This window comes from Natrix helvetica, assembly GCF_964273705.1.
Source record: "Natrix helvetica genome assembly, chromosome: 4".
Taxonomy (NCBI): Eukaryota; Metazoa; Chordata; class Lepidosauria; order Squamata; family Natricidae; genus Natrix; species Natrix helvetica.
In genome coordinates, this window is record NC_138550.1 from 12379500 (window position 1) to 12396621 (window position 17122).

Genomic DNA, 17122 nt, shown 5'->3' on the forward strand with positions numbered 1-17122 from the left:
GACATTAGTTGCTGTGTTAGAGATAGACAGCTGTCATTTATTTCTTAAGGTGTGGAATTCGTAACCAAAAACAACATAGGAAATAACAGCTTCTCATTTTTCCAGATCAACAGAGATCTATATTTGCAGTTCAAAACATTTATTTAATAATAGTTTAATAATTATTGGTGTACGATTCTCATTGGTCAAAAATAAGACACTTGTTATTTGCAGTCATGTTTCAGACAAAAATGCAATAAAAATCCATGAAATGACACAAAGCTTGCCTGTCTTTTTCGCCCTTGTTTCTGAAATATTTATTTATTTATTAAACGTACACGCTTGCCATCTGGCCAAAGGTGATTCTTACAATCATTCAATGCAATTTAATTTAATTATTAGATTTGCATACTGCCCATCTCGCCTAGGGTACCGCATATAAACAGAGCCCGTTTGTATTAATACCCCTGATGCATCCATCACTCTAGTTCAGGGGTGTCCAAACTTGGCAACTTTAAGACTTGTGAACTTCAACTCCTAGAATTCCCCAGCCAGCATGGCTGGTTGGGGAATTCTGGGAGTTGAAGTCCACAAGTCTTTAAGTTGCCAAGTTTGGACACCCCTGCATCCATTCTCCTTTTCAGGCACTTAACGGAAAAGTCAAAACAATCACAGGAGGGAAGGCATCCCGCGCATGCGCCCTTTCGGAAGAAGTGGGACCAAAAAAAAAAAAAAAAAGCCCCGCTCTTGGGGGACGAACGCCCGATTCGGCAGCCGATTCCACGCGCAGCAGGGAGCCGTGGCCTCCTCGGATGGGCGTGGCTCCTTCGCCTCGAGGCACGTGTCTGCGTGCGAGTCCGTCCACAAGCTGAGGGGGGGTTCGTGGATGGGTGGAGGTCCCTGTCACGTTTGATCCCGGGGGTCCGTCTTTAGGGGGGGGTTCCCTTCAGGTTTCCTTCAGGCGAAAAAGCCAAGCCAAGCCACAATTGCGTTAGTTCTTGACCTCACCTGGTTAAAGCGTTGCTCGTGAGGTTAACGGTAAGTGTGTGTGGGAGGGGGGAGGATCACGTCTCTGAGCCCCCATCACAGAAGAGAGAGAGAGAGGGGGGGATATCTTTTTCAGAGACTGATTCTGCCCCCTTCCTTCCAAAACGTGACAGCAAGCGTGTTCCAATACTTAACAGATGAACAGAGTTGGAAGGGACCTTGGAGGTCATCTAGTCCAACCCACCCCCCAAGCAGGAGAGCCTACCCTACACATTTCTGACAAATGTCAATCCTGTCTCTTCTTCAAAGCCTCCAGGGGTTGAAGCCCCCACAACTTCTGAAGGCAGCTTCTGTTCCATGGGTTGATGGCTCTCAGAAAATTTCTCCCTATTTCTATTTTGAATTGGAGAATAGCTTGACCCCCCTCCCCTCCTCTCTGTGGCAGCCCCTCAAATATTGGTTTTTATTGGTACATTTGGATGATTGGGACATCCCGAAGACAGCAGGAAGAGAAAGAGGGCAGGGGGTAAACGAGGGTAGGTTTTATAACAGATCACAGAATAACAAGAGTTGGAGGGGACCTTGTAGGTCATCTAGTCCAACCCCCCTGCCCAAGCAAGAGACCCTACACTGTTTCTGACAAATGGCAGTCCAATCTCTTCTTGAAAGCCTCCAGTGATGAAGCTCCCACAACTGCCGAAGGCAACTTCACTCTCAGAAAATGTCTCCTTATTTCTAGGTGGAATTGGATAATAGCTTGACCCCCTCCTGTGGCAGCTCCTCAAATATAGAATAGAATAGGATAGAGAATAGAACAGAACAGAATAGAATTCTTTATTGGCCAAGTTTGATTGGACACACAAGGTTAACCCTCTCCTCTCTGTGGCAGACCCTCAGATATAGAATAGAATAGAATAGAATAGAATAGAAAAGAAAATAAATCTTTATTGGCCAAGTATGATTGGACACACAATGAATTTGTCTTTGGTGCAGATGCTCTCAGTGTACATAAAAAGACAAGATAACATTTGTCAAGAATCATAAGGTACAGCACTTAATGATAGTCACAGGGTACAAATAAGCAATCAGGAAACAATCAATATCAATATAAATTGTAAGGATACAAGCAACAAAGTTACAATCCTGCAGCCAGAAGTGGGAGGTGATGGGTGATAGGAACAATGAGAAGACTAATAGTAATGCAGCCTTACTGAATGGTTTGACAGGGGTGAGGGAATTATTTGTTTAGCAGAGTGATGGCGTTCTGGAAAAAAATGTTCGCTTCTAGTATATTGGTTTTTATTGGTAAATTTGGATGACTGGGACAAAACGTATGATACCCTGAAAACAGCATGAAGAGAAAGAGGTGGTAAACAAAGGGTAGGTTTTATAACAGATAACAGAATAACAGAGTTGGAAGGAACCTTATAGGTTATCTTGTTCAACCCTCCTGGCCAAGCAAGGGACCCTACACCATTTCTGACAAATTTATTTATTTATTTATATTTGGTGCTTCTAGACCGCCCCCTCTCCCAGAAGGGACTCGGGGCGGTGTACAGTCCATAGAGAATATCACAAAATACAATAAAAATTAAATATGTACAGTTTGGAGGAGGTTAAAATGCAATTAAAAGAACTGTACAAAGCTAAATAAATATAATTTTTTTAAAATCCCTAAAACAGACACAACAGATTAAAAAAACCCTAAGATAACCAGATAATAATACATTTGCCAGGAGGGACAGTTGTAATTATGCCAGGCAGTCCAAATGGCAGTCCAAACACTTCTTCAAAGCTTCCAGTGTTGGAGCATTCACAACTTTAAAAAAAATGTTTTTAATTGAACATATTTTGTCATTTACACCACATGTTCAATCTTTATAGTGCTCCAGTATTGGCAATACTCATAATTACATAATGGATAGTTCATTATTCTTCTTATCCAATTCTATGCATTGCTATTATATAATTTATTATCTATATTGCTATTGCTTTCCCTCCCATATTTGGGGCATAGCAGGTGCCTTGACAAAACATACATATACATATACATATACATATACATATATTAAACCTCATTTACCCCCTGCCCTCTTTCTCTTCATGCTGTTTTCAGGGTATCATACATTTTGTCCCAATCATCCAAATTTACCATGTAAATTTATATTACATTGGCCATTCCCCAGGATCTTCTTGGTGAAGGAATATTATGATCTTAATGGATATCACACACACACACACACACACACACAATTACTTTATCCACAGGATAAAATCAGGTTCCTATTCGTGGCTGAAGAGCAAGATAAAAAGCTAATAAAAGCTTAAGAACTATACAATTTCTCTAAAACAGTGGTTCTCAACCTGTGGGTCGGTACCCCTTTGGGGGTCGAACGATCCTTTCACAGGGGTCGCCTAAGATCATCAGAAAACACATATTTTCAATAGTCTTAGGAACCGAGACACCAATTTTATGGTTGGGGGTCACCACAATATGAGGAACTGTATTAAAGGGTCGTGGCATTGGGAAGGTTGAGAACCACTGCTCTAAAACATAGGTGGACACCCATAGTCAGCTTTTCACAGGTTGCAGCTGCTGTCATTTTTTAAAAAAATGCCTGCTTTTTATAAGGTTTAGTATAATAATGCCCTCTTGATGTAGAAGGTAGAATGTGAAAGCTACAACTCAAATGAAGCCTGTATTCTATTCAGAAACATCCTACTTACGAATGGAGAGTTTCATATGGAAAAGTCAAATCTTGACGTTTTTGCTGCCTCTGCCTCTCTTGTGCCTCTCTTCCGTCCTCCTGGGATTAGAGTTAACAGAATAACAGAATAATAGAGTTGAAAGGGACCTTGGAGGTCTTCTAGTCTAACCCCCTGCACTAGTAGGAGACCATATACTACGGTATTTCAGACAAATGGTTGTCCAATTTCGTCTTAAAAAACTCCAGTACTGTAGCAGCCACAACTTCTGGAGGCAAGTCGTTCCACTGATTAATTTTTCTGTCAGGAAATTTCTCCTTATTTCTAGGTTGTTTCTTTCCTTGATTAGTTTCCATCACTGCTGCTGTTCTGCCTTCAGATGCTAGTTGTTTTTGTTTTTATTTCAGTGAGTCAAAACTGGAATAATGAGTGGACGTGCTCGTGTAAAAGCCAGAGGCCAATGTTTTCCTGGAAGAGAAACATATGGACAAAGTGACTTCTCAAAACCAGTATGTTTTTATGCCTGTGCCTTGTTTATAAAATGTTGATCTTCTCTCATGGGGCAACTGTATCATTAGGCTACTTTCCCAACCTTTTCTATGCCCTACATCCTATATTTAGATCTGCATTTAATGATTCAAAGTAAACTATTATAAGAATAGTTGGTTTAAGACTTATTTATGGTCTGTTTATAAATGGCTGTATTTTTAATTAGCTGCTTGCACTGAATACTGAATATGTTTTGTCCTAAGAAAACAATGTATTAAAAAAGCTTCACATTTGAACAGTTGCTAATGAATCAAATTTATACAATCTCCAAAGGAATGTGTCTAATCCCACAGGGAGAATTAAAGTCAGGAAAGATTTCTTACAAAAGAGGGATTAGTAACTGATGCTATAATGTTAGCGAACCCAGAAAGAACATTAAAATGAAGGGTGTCAAATCACTGTGATTTTCTTCGATAACAAGTGATAGAAAACTATTAAAAAAAAAACTATTGAAAACAATATATAGAGATCTCAGGCTCAAGGAATGTAACCCAATCTAACTTATTTGGAATGTTTTATACATTGATTAAAATGTTCGTCCTGGGAATCTACAGGTGAAACTCGAAAAATTAGAATATCGTGCAAAAGTTCATTTATTTCAGTAATGCAATTTAAAAGGTGAAACTAATATATGAGATAAGACTCATTACATGCAAAGCAAGATAGTTCAAGCCGTGATTTGTCATAATTGTGATGATTATGGCGTACAGCTCATGAAAACCCCAAATCCACAATCTCAGAAAATTAGAATATTACATGCAATCAATAAAACAAGGATTGTACATAGAACAATATTGGACCTCTGAAAAGTATAAGCAAGCTTATGTACTCAGTACTTGGTTTGGGCCCCTTTTGCAGCAATTACTGCCTCATTGTGGTGTGGCATGGAAGCTATCAGCCTGTGGCCCTCCTGAGGTGTTATGGAAGACCAAGATGCTTCAATAGCGGCCTTCAGCTCTTCTGCATTGTTCGGTCTCATGTCTCTCATCTTTCTCTTGGCAATACCCCATAAATTCTCTATGGGGTTCAGGTCAGGCGAGTTTGCTTGCCAATCAAGCACAGTAATCCCACAGTCATTGAACCGGTTTTTGGTGCTTTGGGCAGTGTGGGCAGCTGGAAAATGAAGTCAGCATCCCCATAAAGCTTGTCTGCGGAAGGAAGCATGAAGTGCTCCAAAATCTCTTGGTAGATGGCTGCGTTGACCCTGGTCTTAATGAAGCACAGTGGTCCAAAGCCCTGTTGCTCAGTGGTCCAAAGTCCTCTTTTCTGATGACAGCAACTTTTGCATCTCATTTGGAAACCAAGGACCCAGAGTATGGAGAAAGAATGGAGAGGCCAATCAAGCACAGTAATCCCACGGTCATTGAACCAGGTTTTAGTGCTTTTGGCAAAACTTGCCCCCCCCCCCCCAAATAGAAATAAACTCAGTGGAGAAAAGTATAATCTGTTGATAGTTTTTAATTTGCCACTGTTTATCATTTCTACATTAAAGGGTGGTTCGGGAGACACTGCTTCTTACAGTGTGCCACAGGCCAGTAGCAGCCATGTAAGAACTGGAGAAGAGCCATTGAAATGTAAGCAACTTAATTTGGCAATAGCTATTCTTAAAAGAGCCTAATCCCTAAGGTACATAGAAATATTTAAAGTACAGGTAGTCCTTGACTTATGATTACAATTGATACCGTAACTGTTGGGAAAATATCTATTTGTATTTGTATTTATTAGTTTGTCAAACATGTACAAGATAGCAGGCATGGTATAAACATGGACATGAACAAAAGAAATGAATACAAATAAATGTGGACAGTAGGACAGGGATGGTAGGCATGCTGGTGCGCTTATGTATGCCCCCCTTACAGACCTCTTAGGAATGGGGTGAGGTCCATGGTAGACAGTTTAAGGTTGAAGCTATGAGGGTTAGAGGATGTAACAGCAGAGTCAGGTAGAGCATTCCAAGCATTGACCACTCTGTTGCTGAAGTCGTATTTTCTGCAGTCGAGTTTGGAACGGTTTACCTTGAGTTTGTATCGATTGTTTGCCCGCGTATTACTGAGCTTGAAGCTGAAGAAGTCATTGACAGGTAAGACGTTGTAGCAGACTATTTTGTGTACTGTGCTTAGATCATGCCACAGATAGCGCAGTTCCAGATTGTCCAAGGCCAAAATTTCAAGCCTGTTGGCATAAGAGATTCTATTGTGAGTAGAGGAGTTGAGTACTCTTCTCATGAAATACCTCTGGACCTGGTCGATCATATTAATGTCTGATATACAGTGCGGATTCCAGGCAGACTCCAGATTCCAGATTCCAGATTCCATATCCATCTGGTTAAGTTCCAAGTGGGGAGAAAGACACTGGAAACATGGAAGCTGATTGGAAAGATGGTTTATTAATGAACAGGACCACATGGGTTTGAGGTCCTGGGCAGTTGACCACATGGAGTTGAGAGAGAGAGAGAGGTATTTATACCCTCCCTTGGGCTTTGAATTTGAGCTTCCTGTTCCTGTGCAAGAACATGTATTCTGTTGGCTGCTGTCAGACTCCCATGGGGCCATGTGGGGTCATGTTTGTCTGAATCAAATTTGGTTGAAGCCTGGAGGGTCTGGTGCAACTGAGATGATGCAATGAAGGGGCTTGTTGTGCCATGTGGTGAGCTCTGCTGCTGGATGATAGAGGGCTAATCCTAATATGTCCTTAATCCCATCACCCCGGAGCTGAAGGTCTTTTGCCTTGTAGATAGACTGGCCCAGTCCTGCAGGGGCTATTAAGAAAAGTGAGGGCTGCTTTCCAAGAGCATGTTTCTCCTTTAGGGAAATATAATAGTCTGCCTTTTTAAATATTTCCCAAAATATTCTTCTAGGAGAGGGGTGGGTGCTAACTTTCTACAGAACTCCTTTTCCACTGCTTAAATAAGGCATTTGTTAAGCGAGTCATGCCCAAATGTACAACCTTTTCTGCTGTGTTTATTGAGCGAATTGTTGCCGTTATTAAGTGAATCACAGGGTTGTTAAGTGAATCACAGGGTCATTAAGTAAATCCAGCTTCCCATATTGACTTTGCCTGTTGCAAGCCACCTGGGAAGGTTGCAAATGGTGATCACACAATCCCTGGGCACTACAACTGTCATAAATACATGCCAGTTACCAAGTGTCCACATTTTGATCACGAGATCATGGGGATGCTGCAGTGATCCTAAGTGTGAAAAACGGTCATACGTCCCTTTTTTTTCAGTGCCGTTGTAACTGCGAATGGTCACTAAACGAATGGTTGTAAGTCAAGGACTACCTGTATATAGTTTCGCATCTAAATGAAATGAATTGTAATAGATTTCCGCGATGAATGGATCGACACTCCAATTTTGAAAGCATTGATTTACAACTTGTCATTTCTTTTCATTTCTTTTCTGAGACTGCCAACGCTTTATTTTTGTTCCCATCTCAAGATGGCTTTTCTGTTGGTCCTTCTGGCTATACGGTGATGGAGAGAGGCGGGAGGATCCAGTGTAAATTTCGGGACCTGGAAGTGAATACCAGAGAAGCAATGTTACATGTAAAAGATTCTAAATCAGGTATAATTTATTGTTCCGTTTTCTTCCGGGAACAGTTCTTTTTTCTTTTGCTCTTAGCGCTATGCGATGCTGGGGGTCTTTCAGCAGCTACAATAATACAGATGGCCTTTGACTTACAGCAGTTTGTTTAGTGACCGTTCAAAGTTACAACAGCACTGAAAAACGGGCCTATGACTGTTTTTCAAACTTATGACCGTTGCAGCATCCCCAGGGTCACATTGTGATGACCCGGGACGTGGCACGAAAGCAACACAACCAGAGAACAGGTCTAACTCACCTTCATTGCTCCAACTGTGCCCCCAAATGTTCCCACATTCACTACAAGTCCTGGAGTGAAAGCTCTCACACGCACCTTCAGAAGCCTCTGGCTGCAAGTAGTCCAGTAAGGCAGGTTAACCAAACAGCAACCAGGGCCAGAAGTCCAATAAGCCAAGTTAGCTAAAAACAGTAACCAGAGCAAGAAGTTCAGCAAAGCAGGCAAACTGGCAAGCCCCACAAGACAGAGGACAGCAATCTCCAGGCCTTAGCAAGTGCACACGAGACTCCACAGATGTAATGCTTCTTCCCGACAAATGCCCCTCCCACTGGCACCTCCTTACATCTCAGTCCCCAGGTATGCCTTGTGAAAGGGGGCAGGGCACTCTCCTCCGTCATAGCCAGCTCAGTGTGCGTTGGTCTTGCCTTCTCTTTTCCCTCCTTGCTCTTGGATCAGGAAGAAGTGGTCCTTGCTCTTCTCCTGAGCTCTCCCTATCTGCAGGCCTTACTAATTCAGAAAAAGCCTTGGCTGGGCTGACTTTGCCCTTCCACAGTTTCCTCCATGGCCAAGGGGCCTGTCCCCTTCATCTCTGTCAGCTCTTGTTCCAGCTCATCTCCCACAGATTCAGACTCCAACAGGGGCATGACACACATGATCAAAATTCAGGTGCTTGGCAACTGGTTTCACATTTATGACGGTTGCGGAATCCTGGGGTCATGCGATCTGGTTTTGCAACCTTCTGAGAAGCAAAGTCACTGGGGAAGTCAGATTCACTGAACAACCGGGTTGTTAATTTAACAATTGCAGTGATTCATTTAACAACTGTGTCATGGAAAATTCCCCTTACAAATGTCTCAGTTAGCAACAGAAAAGTTGGACTCAATCGAGGTCGTAAGTCGAGGACTTACCTGTATTACTTATTCAGTAGTTTGCCATTTTGTCTGAATTGGGGAACTAGGGTTTGGGGACTCAGGGAAATATGCAAAATAGAAAATGTCTACCTACTAAAGGAAGATTGAGGTTCGTATTTTTTTGTTTTGCTATCCAGCTAATCATCTTGTCCATTTCAGGATCCAGTGGCATTCCTGTGAAAGTGGTTACCAATCTGTTTAGTTTAGGCTTGCCCAGGGAATGGCAGCTTTACCAGTACCATGTAACATTTAACCCAGAGCTGGAATCGAGGCGTTTACGGATTGCCCTGCTGTATAACCATGCCGAATTTCTTGGAAAAGCCAAAGTATTTGATGGAGCAATCCTGTTTCTTGCACACAAGCTTGAGAACAAGGTAATACTCTGTGTGTGCAGTCGCACACACAGCCTATGTATGTATGAATCAGAGGAGGGAGATAATAGTAATAGCAATAGCACATAGATTTACTGTATATACCACTTCACAGTGCTTTACAGCCCTCTCGAAGCAGTTTATAGTCAGCCTATTGCTTCCAACAATCTCTGAATCCTCATTTTACCCACCAGGGAAGGATGGAAGGCTGAGTCAACCTTGAGCTGGTTAGGATCGAACTCCTGGCAGTGAATGGAGTCAGCCTGTAGTACTGGATTCTAACCATTGCGCCACCACGGTGCTTAATGCCATTTAAAGAACTTTTGTAGCTACCAGAGTAGGAGAATGTGCGTAGAACAAGGAACACCCACTAATATACATGGAGTCCTTGGCTTACGACCAGTCTACGAAACTAATCAAGGAGAGAAGCAACCAAGAACTAAGGAGAAATTTCCTGACAGAACAATTAATCAATGGAACAACTTGCCTTCAGAAGTTGTGAATGCTCCAACACTGGACGTTTTAAAGAAGATGTTGGATAACCATTTGTCTGAAGTGGTGTAGGGTTTCCTGCCTAAGCAGGGGGTTGGACTAGAAGACCTCCAAGGTCCATTCCAACTCTGTTATTCTATTCTATTCTATTCTATTCTATTCTATTCTATTCTGTTTCTTTTGTCGTCTCCATTTCCCTTCCCTTCATACTCTGCTGTGTATTATCCCGCACCTTCTTTTTCTGTTCGAGTGCTGATTTCTACAGCATTAAACAAATTCAATCAAGTCAGTCGGTTTGTTTAATGTTTTGACTCGGTCCTAACAAATACACAGGTCATATCCTACATTGTTTTGTCATTGTAGTTAATTGTAAAACGGCAGAACACTTGGTTATGTTTGCCATATCCCTCGTACACTCTTTTCAGAGGGCAGAGAAGCATGCAAAGGTATGATTGTTCTTGTTTGGTCCCGTAACTCATGATTTGTTTTGAATTGGCTCAATTTCAATTTCACACTGCATATCTACCATTACTCATATTAGCACACAGCTAAGTTAAATAAGCAGACCTTTGCTTTATTTAATGGCAAGGAAAAATTCTTCTATTCTATTCATAAAAGGGGTTTTTTAAAAGAAAGCTTCATGAGCTTTAGTCAGAAAGCAATTACCAGGAAGGAACTGTACTTTAAAATGGTTTGCATTTGATTTCTGGCAATTGAATTTGAATGCCATATTCTCTTCCTCTTAGGTCACAGAACTGTCCTGTGAAACCCGAAGAGGCGAAATGGTAAAGATAACAGTCCAATTAACTCACCAGCTTTTTGCCAGCAATCCTGTGTGTATTCAGTTCTTAAATCTCCTCTTTAAAAAGTGAGTCTTACTTTTTTTTTTTTTTGAGCGGGGAGAGGTAGAGAGAAGGAAAAAGTCCCAGTTTTAGGCTAAATTCTTACGCAGGTCTCCGTCATTTGAGGTTTTCAAGAAAAGATTGGACAACTATTTGGTATAAGGACTCTCGGATGGTATAAAGCTGGTATAAGGCAGTGGTGGGTTTCAATTTATTTTACTACCGGTTTGCTTGTGCGCGCGTGCCCTCGTGCGTGACACTTCTGCGCATGCACAGAAGCATCTGGGTGGGTGGGCGGAGCCTCCCGCCTCTGCCACTACCAGTTCGCCCAATCTGGGGCGAACCAGCAGAAACACACTTCTGGTATAAGGACTCCTGCTTTGGGACAGAGGGTTGGACTAGAACAGGGGTGTCCAAACTTGGGAACTTTAAGACTTGTGGACTTCAACTCCCAGAATTCCCCAGCCAGCCATGCTGGCTGGGGAATTCTGGGAGTTGTAGTCCACAAGTCTTAAAGTTCCCAAGTTTGGACACCCCTGGACTAGAAGGTCCCTTCCAGCCGTTTGGTTCTATGATTCTATACCTAAAACCAGGCACACTGCAATGGAACTTGAAGTGATTTCTACTTGTGATCAGAAGATTATTTTTCATTTGAAGGTTGGAATCATAAATCCCCCTTTTGAGCGATCTCTGGAATTGAAAGCCCATTCTGTCTTGGGTAGTGTGGTGAAGAGAAGAGAAGAGCAACTAAGATGATCAGTGGCCTGAAGACTAAAACGTATCAAGAATGGCTGCAGGATTTGGGTTTGGCTAGTATAAAGAAAAGAAGACTTCAGAGTGACGTAATAGCAATATTCTAGGATTTATGGGGCTTCCACAAATTTATTTGTGGATCAATTTATTCTCCAAAGCACCGCAGGGCAGGACAAAGAACAATGGATTGAAACTAATCAAAGAGAGAAGCAACTTGGAATGAAGGAGAAACTTTCTAATAGTGAGGACAATTAACCAGTGGAACAGCTTGCCTACAGAAATGGTGGACGCTCCATCACTGGAGGTTTTTAAGAAGAGTCTAGAGCAGTGGTACCCAACATGGGGCCCATGCCCCACGGGGGGGGCACTTTGATTTTTAATGGGGGCAATTTGAACCTTGTTTAAACCAGGTTAATGGCCTTTTAGGCTTCCTCCGTGTGAGTAGAATTCACTTTCTGAGTAAAGTAAGAAGTATATGTCATGGGGGTGGGTGGGGTGGGGGTGGGGATCAGGATTTTAGAGATGCTTAGGTGGGGCATGGCCAAAAAAGGTTGGGAACCACTGGTCTAGAGAGTCATTTATCTGAAATGGTGTTGGTTCTCCTGCTTGAGCTGGACTAGAAGACCTCCAAGGTTGCTTCCAGCTCATTCTATTCTATATAGCTATTAAAGAAGATAACCTTGACAGCAATGTACAAGTTCCATTAACCGAGTATTCAAGGTAAACATATCCTTGATATGTTATAGATAGAAAAGAGTCACACAGATACCTCCCTAATTCATAGGAGTATAAGAAGTGGGAGGATATACTGCGTGATCAAACTTGCAGGATTTAAGTCAGCCTTACTAGGTAGACCACACAAAGAAATCAACTCCCCAAGAAGGCTGAAACAGTTTTTATGGAGAGTTGGCTCTCAGAACAGAATCTTGCTTTCATTCACCACTTCATCCAAATCACTGATAAAAATATTGAAAAGGAATGGGCCAGACCTTGAAGCAGTTGAGTTTGATGAGGAATCGTTGATGAACATTTTATTTTAAATAATTGATGAGATTGCAAAATGCGTATGTTTTAATTTATCAGTGTTGAAATGATACTATGTTTGCTGCAGTGTACTAATACAACATATATATATATTTATTTATATATTTACATTCCATACCAGGGTTTTACAAAAACTGACAATGTATCAGATTGGACGAAACTTCTACAGTCCCTCTGATCCAGTGGAAGTCCCTCAACACAAGTGAGTCGGATAGCTCATCTTGAAACCTTTGCGGGCTAAATATTTCTGTGGCTAACTAAGTTATTTTCATCCACGAATAACTCATTATCTGTTGAGATATTTTTTTTCCAGTTATCCATTAAACTGATTGACACCATTTTATCCATATATTATTTGTAGCCTAACGTTGTAAGATAAGCTGTGTTGATGGATGAGAAGTAATCCAAAATGAATCTGAAGCTATGCAGGTAGTTCTCCACTTAGCACCACAATTGAGTCCAAACTTTATGTTGCTAAGTGAGAAATTTGTTAAGTGACCTTTGCTCCATTTTTACGACTTTTCTCGCCACCTTTATTAAGGGAATCCCTGCAGTTCTTAAATTAGTAACAGGGTTGTTAAGTGAATCTCCTTGTCACAAGGTCGCAAAAGAGGATCACACAACTCCGGGATACTGCACCATCATAAATGTGGTCAATTGTTGAGCATCTAAATGTAAATCATGTGATCATGGAGATGCTGCAACAATCATAAGCGTGAGAACCAGTCATGTCACTTTTTTCAGTGCTGTTGTAACTTTAAACAGTCACTAAATGAACTGTTGTAAGTCAAGGACTATCTGTACTTGCAGAACATTAGCTATGGTTACTTAATCCATCGTTTAATTAATGAATATAGTTTTCTCGGCCCATTAACCACACCGAGTTGGTTCATACGATACGCTTCACTACTTAGGGCAAGGGCGTCCACCCTTTTGGCTTGCCTAGGCCGGAATAGGTGGACAAAAATGCCACATCCAATCTAAACAACTGGCTGACTGTGTGACCAACCGGAATAATAATAATATAGTCTACAAATCTTCCACCCTTCCCTTATTTATTGATTTATTTACTCGATCCCTGGATCCCTCGGTCTAATGGAGTCATAGCACATAATAAACCTACTGTATAATCGTCGTAAAACCCTGCTTACAGAACAGAACAGGCAGTCATCATGAACTCAAAACAATCGAATGAGATTAAAAAAGATAGCCACTGCTACCCATGCCATCGTTTGTTGTTGTTAGTTGCGAAGCTGTGTCCTACCCATCGCGACCTCATGGACAACATTCCTCCAGGCCTTCCTGTTCTCCACCATCCCCTGGAGTCCATTTAGGCTCACACCTATTGCTTCTGTGACTCCATCCAGCCACCTCATTCTCTGTCGTCCCCTTCTTCTTTTGCCCTCCATCTTTCCCAGCATTAGGCTCTTCTCCAGGGAGTCCTTCCTTCTCATTAGGTGGCCAAAGTATTTGGGTTTCCTCTTCAGGATCAGGCCTTCTAAAGAGCAGTCAGGGTTGGTCTCCTCTAGGACTGACTGGTTTGATCGCCTTGCAGTCCAAGGGACTTGCATGAGTCTTCTCCAGCACCAGAGTTCAAAGGCCTCCATTCTTTGGCGCTCAGCCTTTCTTATAGTCCAACTTTCACAGCCATACATCGCAACTGGGAATCATGCCATCATATTTACCTGCAAACCCCCTACAAAAGAGGACCTTCTTCCTCAACTCTGCAGCCAGAGTTACATTACAGCTCCACTCCATTAAGGAAGTAACAACCCCTTTTGCCACTGGGTTTGATTCTTGCCGTGCTCAAAGGAGAGAATGATGTCAATGTTAGATTTCATGACATTCTTTTTAAGGCAAATGTTGCTTCAAAAATTTTTGTGAGGCCCCTTTTCTACTTTAGAATGTTTCACCCTTAACTTTTTTTTGCTTTGCATGCGTATGGTATGTTTTCTTCTGTTCTTGGCCAGGCTGCTTGGAGCCTGTGTAAATAGACTAATTCAAAATGTCTTTTTCCTCCCTTTTTTAGGCTGACTCTCTGGCCAGGATTTGCGGTTTCTGTTGGGCACTTTGAGAACAAAGTAATGCTCTGTGCAGATGTGAGCCACAAAGTCCTTCGGAGTGAAAATGTTTTGGAGTTCATGACTAATCTGTATAATAATTCCGAGAGGGCACGTTTTCCAGAAAACTGTGAGAAGGAATTGGTGGGGCTTATTGTTCTTACAAGGTACAATTTAACCTTAGGGAAACCATGACGTCTTTATAAGCATCAGTAACTTCAGATTCACTTAGGTTGCTAACTTCAACCATTGCGGTTTTGCATTATAGATTTTAGAATTTTAGATTTTAGAATTTACTTACATAGGAATCTGGGGAAATACTAAGAGGGCTAATTAATACCTCCTCTTTGCCTAATTTATTTTTATTCCTTGTTTTGTACTTTTAATAATTTTAAGTTTTTTAATATTAATAATATTCCATTGTATGCTTTGTTTTTAATTTTTTTGGTCTCCCGCCCAAAGCCACTTGATTGGATGGCGAGATTAATTGATTAATTTCTTCCTTAGGCTTATGTTTTGGTTCGGTCATAAAATTATCTCTTAAGCGGCATTCTTTCCAATCCAACAACAATCAAAATGTAATAATTCCAGACATCTGACAAATAAATAATATAATATGTAACAATTACGTCAACTTTCAGTCATATATCAATCTTGTCAAATCTCATTCATTTTATTTGTTTTACTTACGTTCTTTCAGCTAGACCAGGGGTGTCCAAACTTGGGAACTTTAAGACTTGTGGACTTCAACTCCCAGAATTCCCCAGCCAGCCATGCTGGCTGGGGAATTCTGGAAGTTGAAGTCCACAAGTCTTAAAGTTCCCAAGTTTGGACACCCTTGAGCTAGACTAAGGTACTTCAATGCACACTCTAAGACCTGAAATCAAGTTTTTCTCATTGTCTTTTGTTGCATGAACCCACTTATTGTTATTATATCCCATGTTTACATCAATCCTAATTTGGATTTGGAAAATATTTCACCCTGCGTGCAAATGATCCAGAAATTTTACTGACCACTCTAAGCTAAGAAGTAATGTTGGGAAGAAAAAAAAAAGTTTTTCTACAATTTCACATGCAGATATCATTTTTTCCTTCTTGCTATATTTAGGACTGTATTTCTCCAGCAGTGAGGAAAAAATAAATCTTGGCTGTGTTATTTTGTTTAAGTGATACTGTTGCATCCCTTATAATGTAAACAATACTTTTATGATGCTGTTTTAGTATCTACAAGTATAGTTCATAGTAAGAAACTGTATAAATTTTATTTACCAAACTTATTCATAAGTATGTGACAAGTCTAATAAATAAAAATAAAAATGGGGATCATCAAATTAACAAAACATAAAACAAAATAGTTATCATGCCTAATTATACTTTGTCTCTCCTGAAAAGTAGCAACATGCATTTTTTTCCACAAAAGAACAGGAATTTTGCCTTCACTCCCATTTTTTATTATATTTCATGAGCTACCATTCATTTGAGTTTTGTGGATGTGTAGAATTATGTCAGGGCATATTAGAGAATACATGGAATATCTAGATTATTTAGATTTATTTATTTTTTACTTGACATTTCAGGTACAATAACAAAACATATCGTATTAATGATATTGAGTGGTCTGTAAAACCAACAGATACATTCCAGAAGCGTGATGGCACTCAGATCACTTATGAGGATTATTACAAACAGGTAATCGAGAATCTGGATATTGCATGAAGAGTCTGCTCCAGTGTTTGTAAATATGGTACTCTTAATTGTATTGACTTATAATTTCTAGCATTCCCAAACTGATCACATTAGAGTTACGCTCCAACAGATCTGAAGGAGGGCAGATTGACAAAAACTCTCCTTGCCTAAATAGAACAATAACAGTGAACCTTTAATACCACCAAACATCTGCCTGTTTCAGGATCTTGGGAAGGACTTGATAGGTGGATAAAAATGCCAGATCCAAAAAATACTGGGTTATGCATTGCTTTGTACATAAGTGGGAGTCAAACTCAAGGCCCGTGGGATGCTTAGATCTGGCTCGTGGGGCTGCCCTGGAAACAGCAAAGGACCAGTCAACGGAGCCTCTGCCAGCAAAAATGGAGGTTGGGAGGGCCGCGTGCAGCGCTCCCAAGCTCCATTTTCACTAGTAGAGGGTTGCAGGAGGCCGTCGCAGCCAGAAATGGAACTTGGGAGCTCATTTTTGCTGGGAGAGTGCTCATCCCATCACAGGCACCCCCGACGAGTGATATCAAGCTGGCCACACCTCCCCGTGCCCCCCCGAGGTCAAAGGCAACCCTAATGTGACCCTCAATGAAATCAAGTTTGACACCTCTGGTTTACAGGTAACGCTCGTCTTATGAGCACAATTGAGCCCAAACATTCTGTTGTTAATGGAGTTTTACTCCATTTTACGATTTTTCTTGCCACAGTTGTTAAGTGAGTCACTGCCATTGCCAGTAACAGAGTTGTTAAGTGAATCTGGGTTCCCCGTCGACTTTGCTTGTCAGAAAGTCATAAAAGGTGATCACATGTTCTCAGGATACTGCAACCATCACAAATATGAACGAGTTGCCAAGCTTGTCTGAATTTTGATCACATGATCTTGGGGACGCTGCA

The 17122-nt window shown here is 41.2% G+C and overlaps 1 protein-coding gene across 1 annotated transcript in view; it reads left to right on the forward strand.

The window, feature by feature from the left end:
- The first annotated feature begins 838 nt into the window (after positions 1-838).
- Positions 839-17122, forward strand: part of PIWIL4 (piwi like RNA-mediated gene silencing 4) — a 41823-nt gene continuing 25539 nt past the window's right edge. Inside the window, exons 1-9 of the mRNA XM_081950695.1 lie at positions 839-1017; positions 4080-4181; positions 5714-5795; positions 7661-7786; positions 9113-9327; positions 10563-10684; positions 12577-12657; positions 14485-14682; positions 16093-16204. Coding sequence (XP_081806821.1) covers positions 4098-4181; positions 5714-5795; positions 7661-7786; positions 9113-9327; positions 10563-10684; positions 12577-12657; positions 14485-14682; positions 16093-16204 — 1020 coding nt within the window. The 5' untranslated portion in view covers positions 839-1017; positions 4080-4097. The remainder of the gene's footprint in view (positions 1018-4079; positions 4182-5713; positions 5796-7660; positions 7787-9112; positions 9328-10562; positions 10685-12576; positions 12658-14484; positions 14683-16092; positions 16205-17122) is intronic.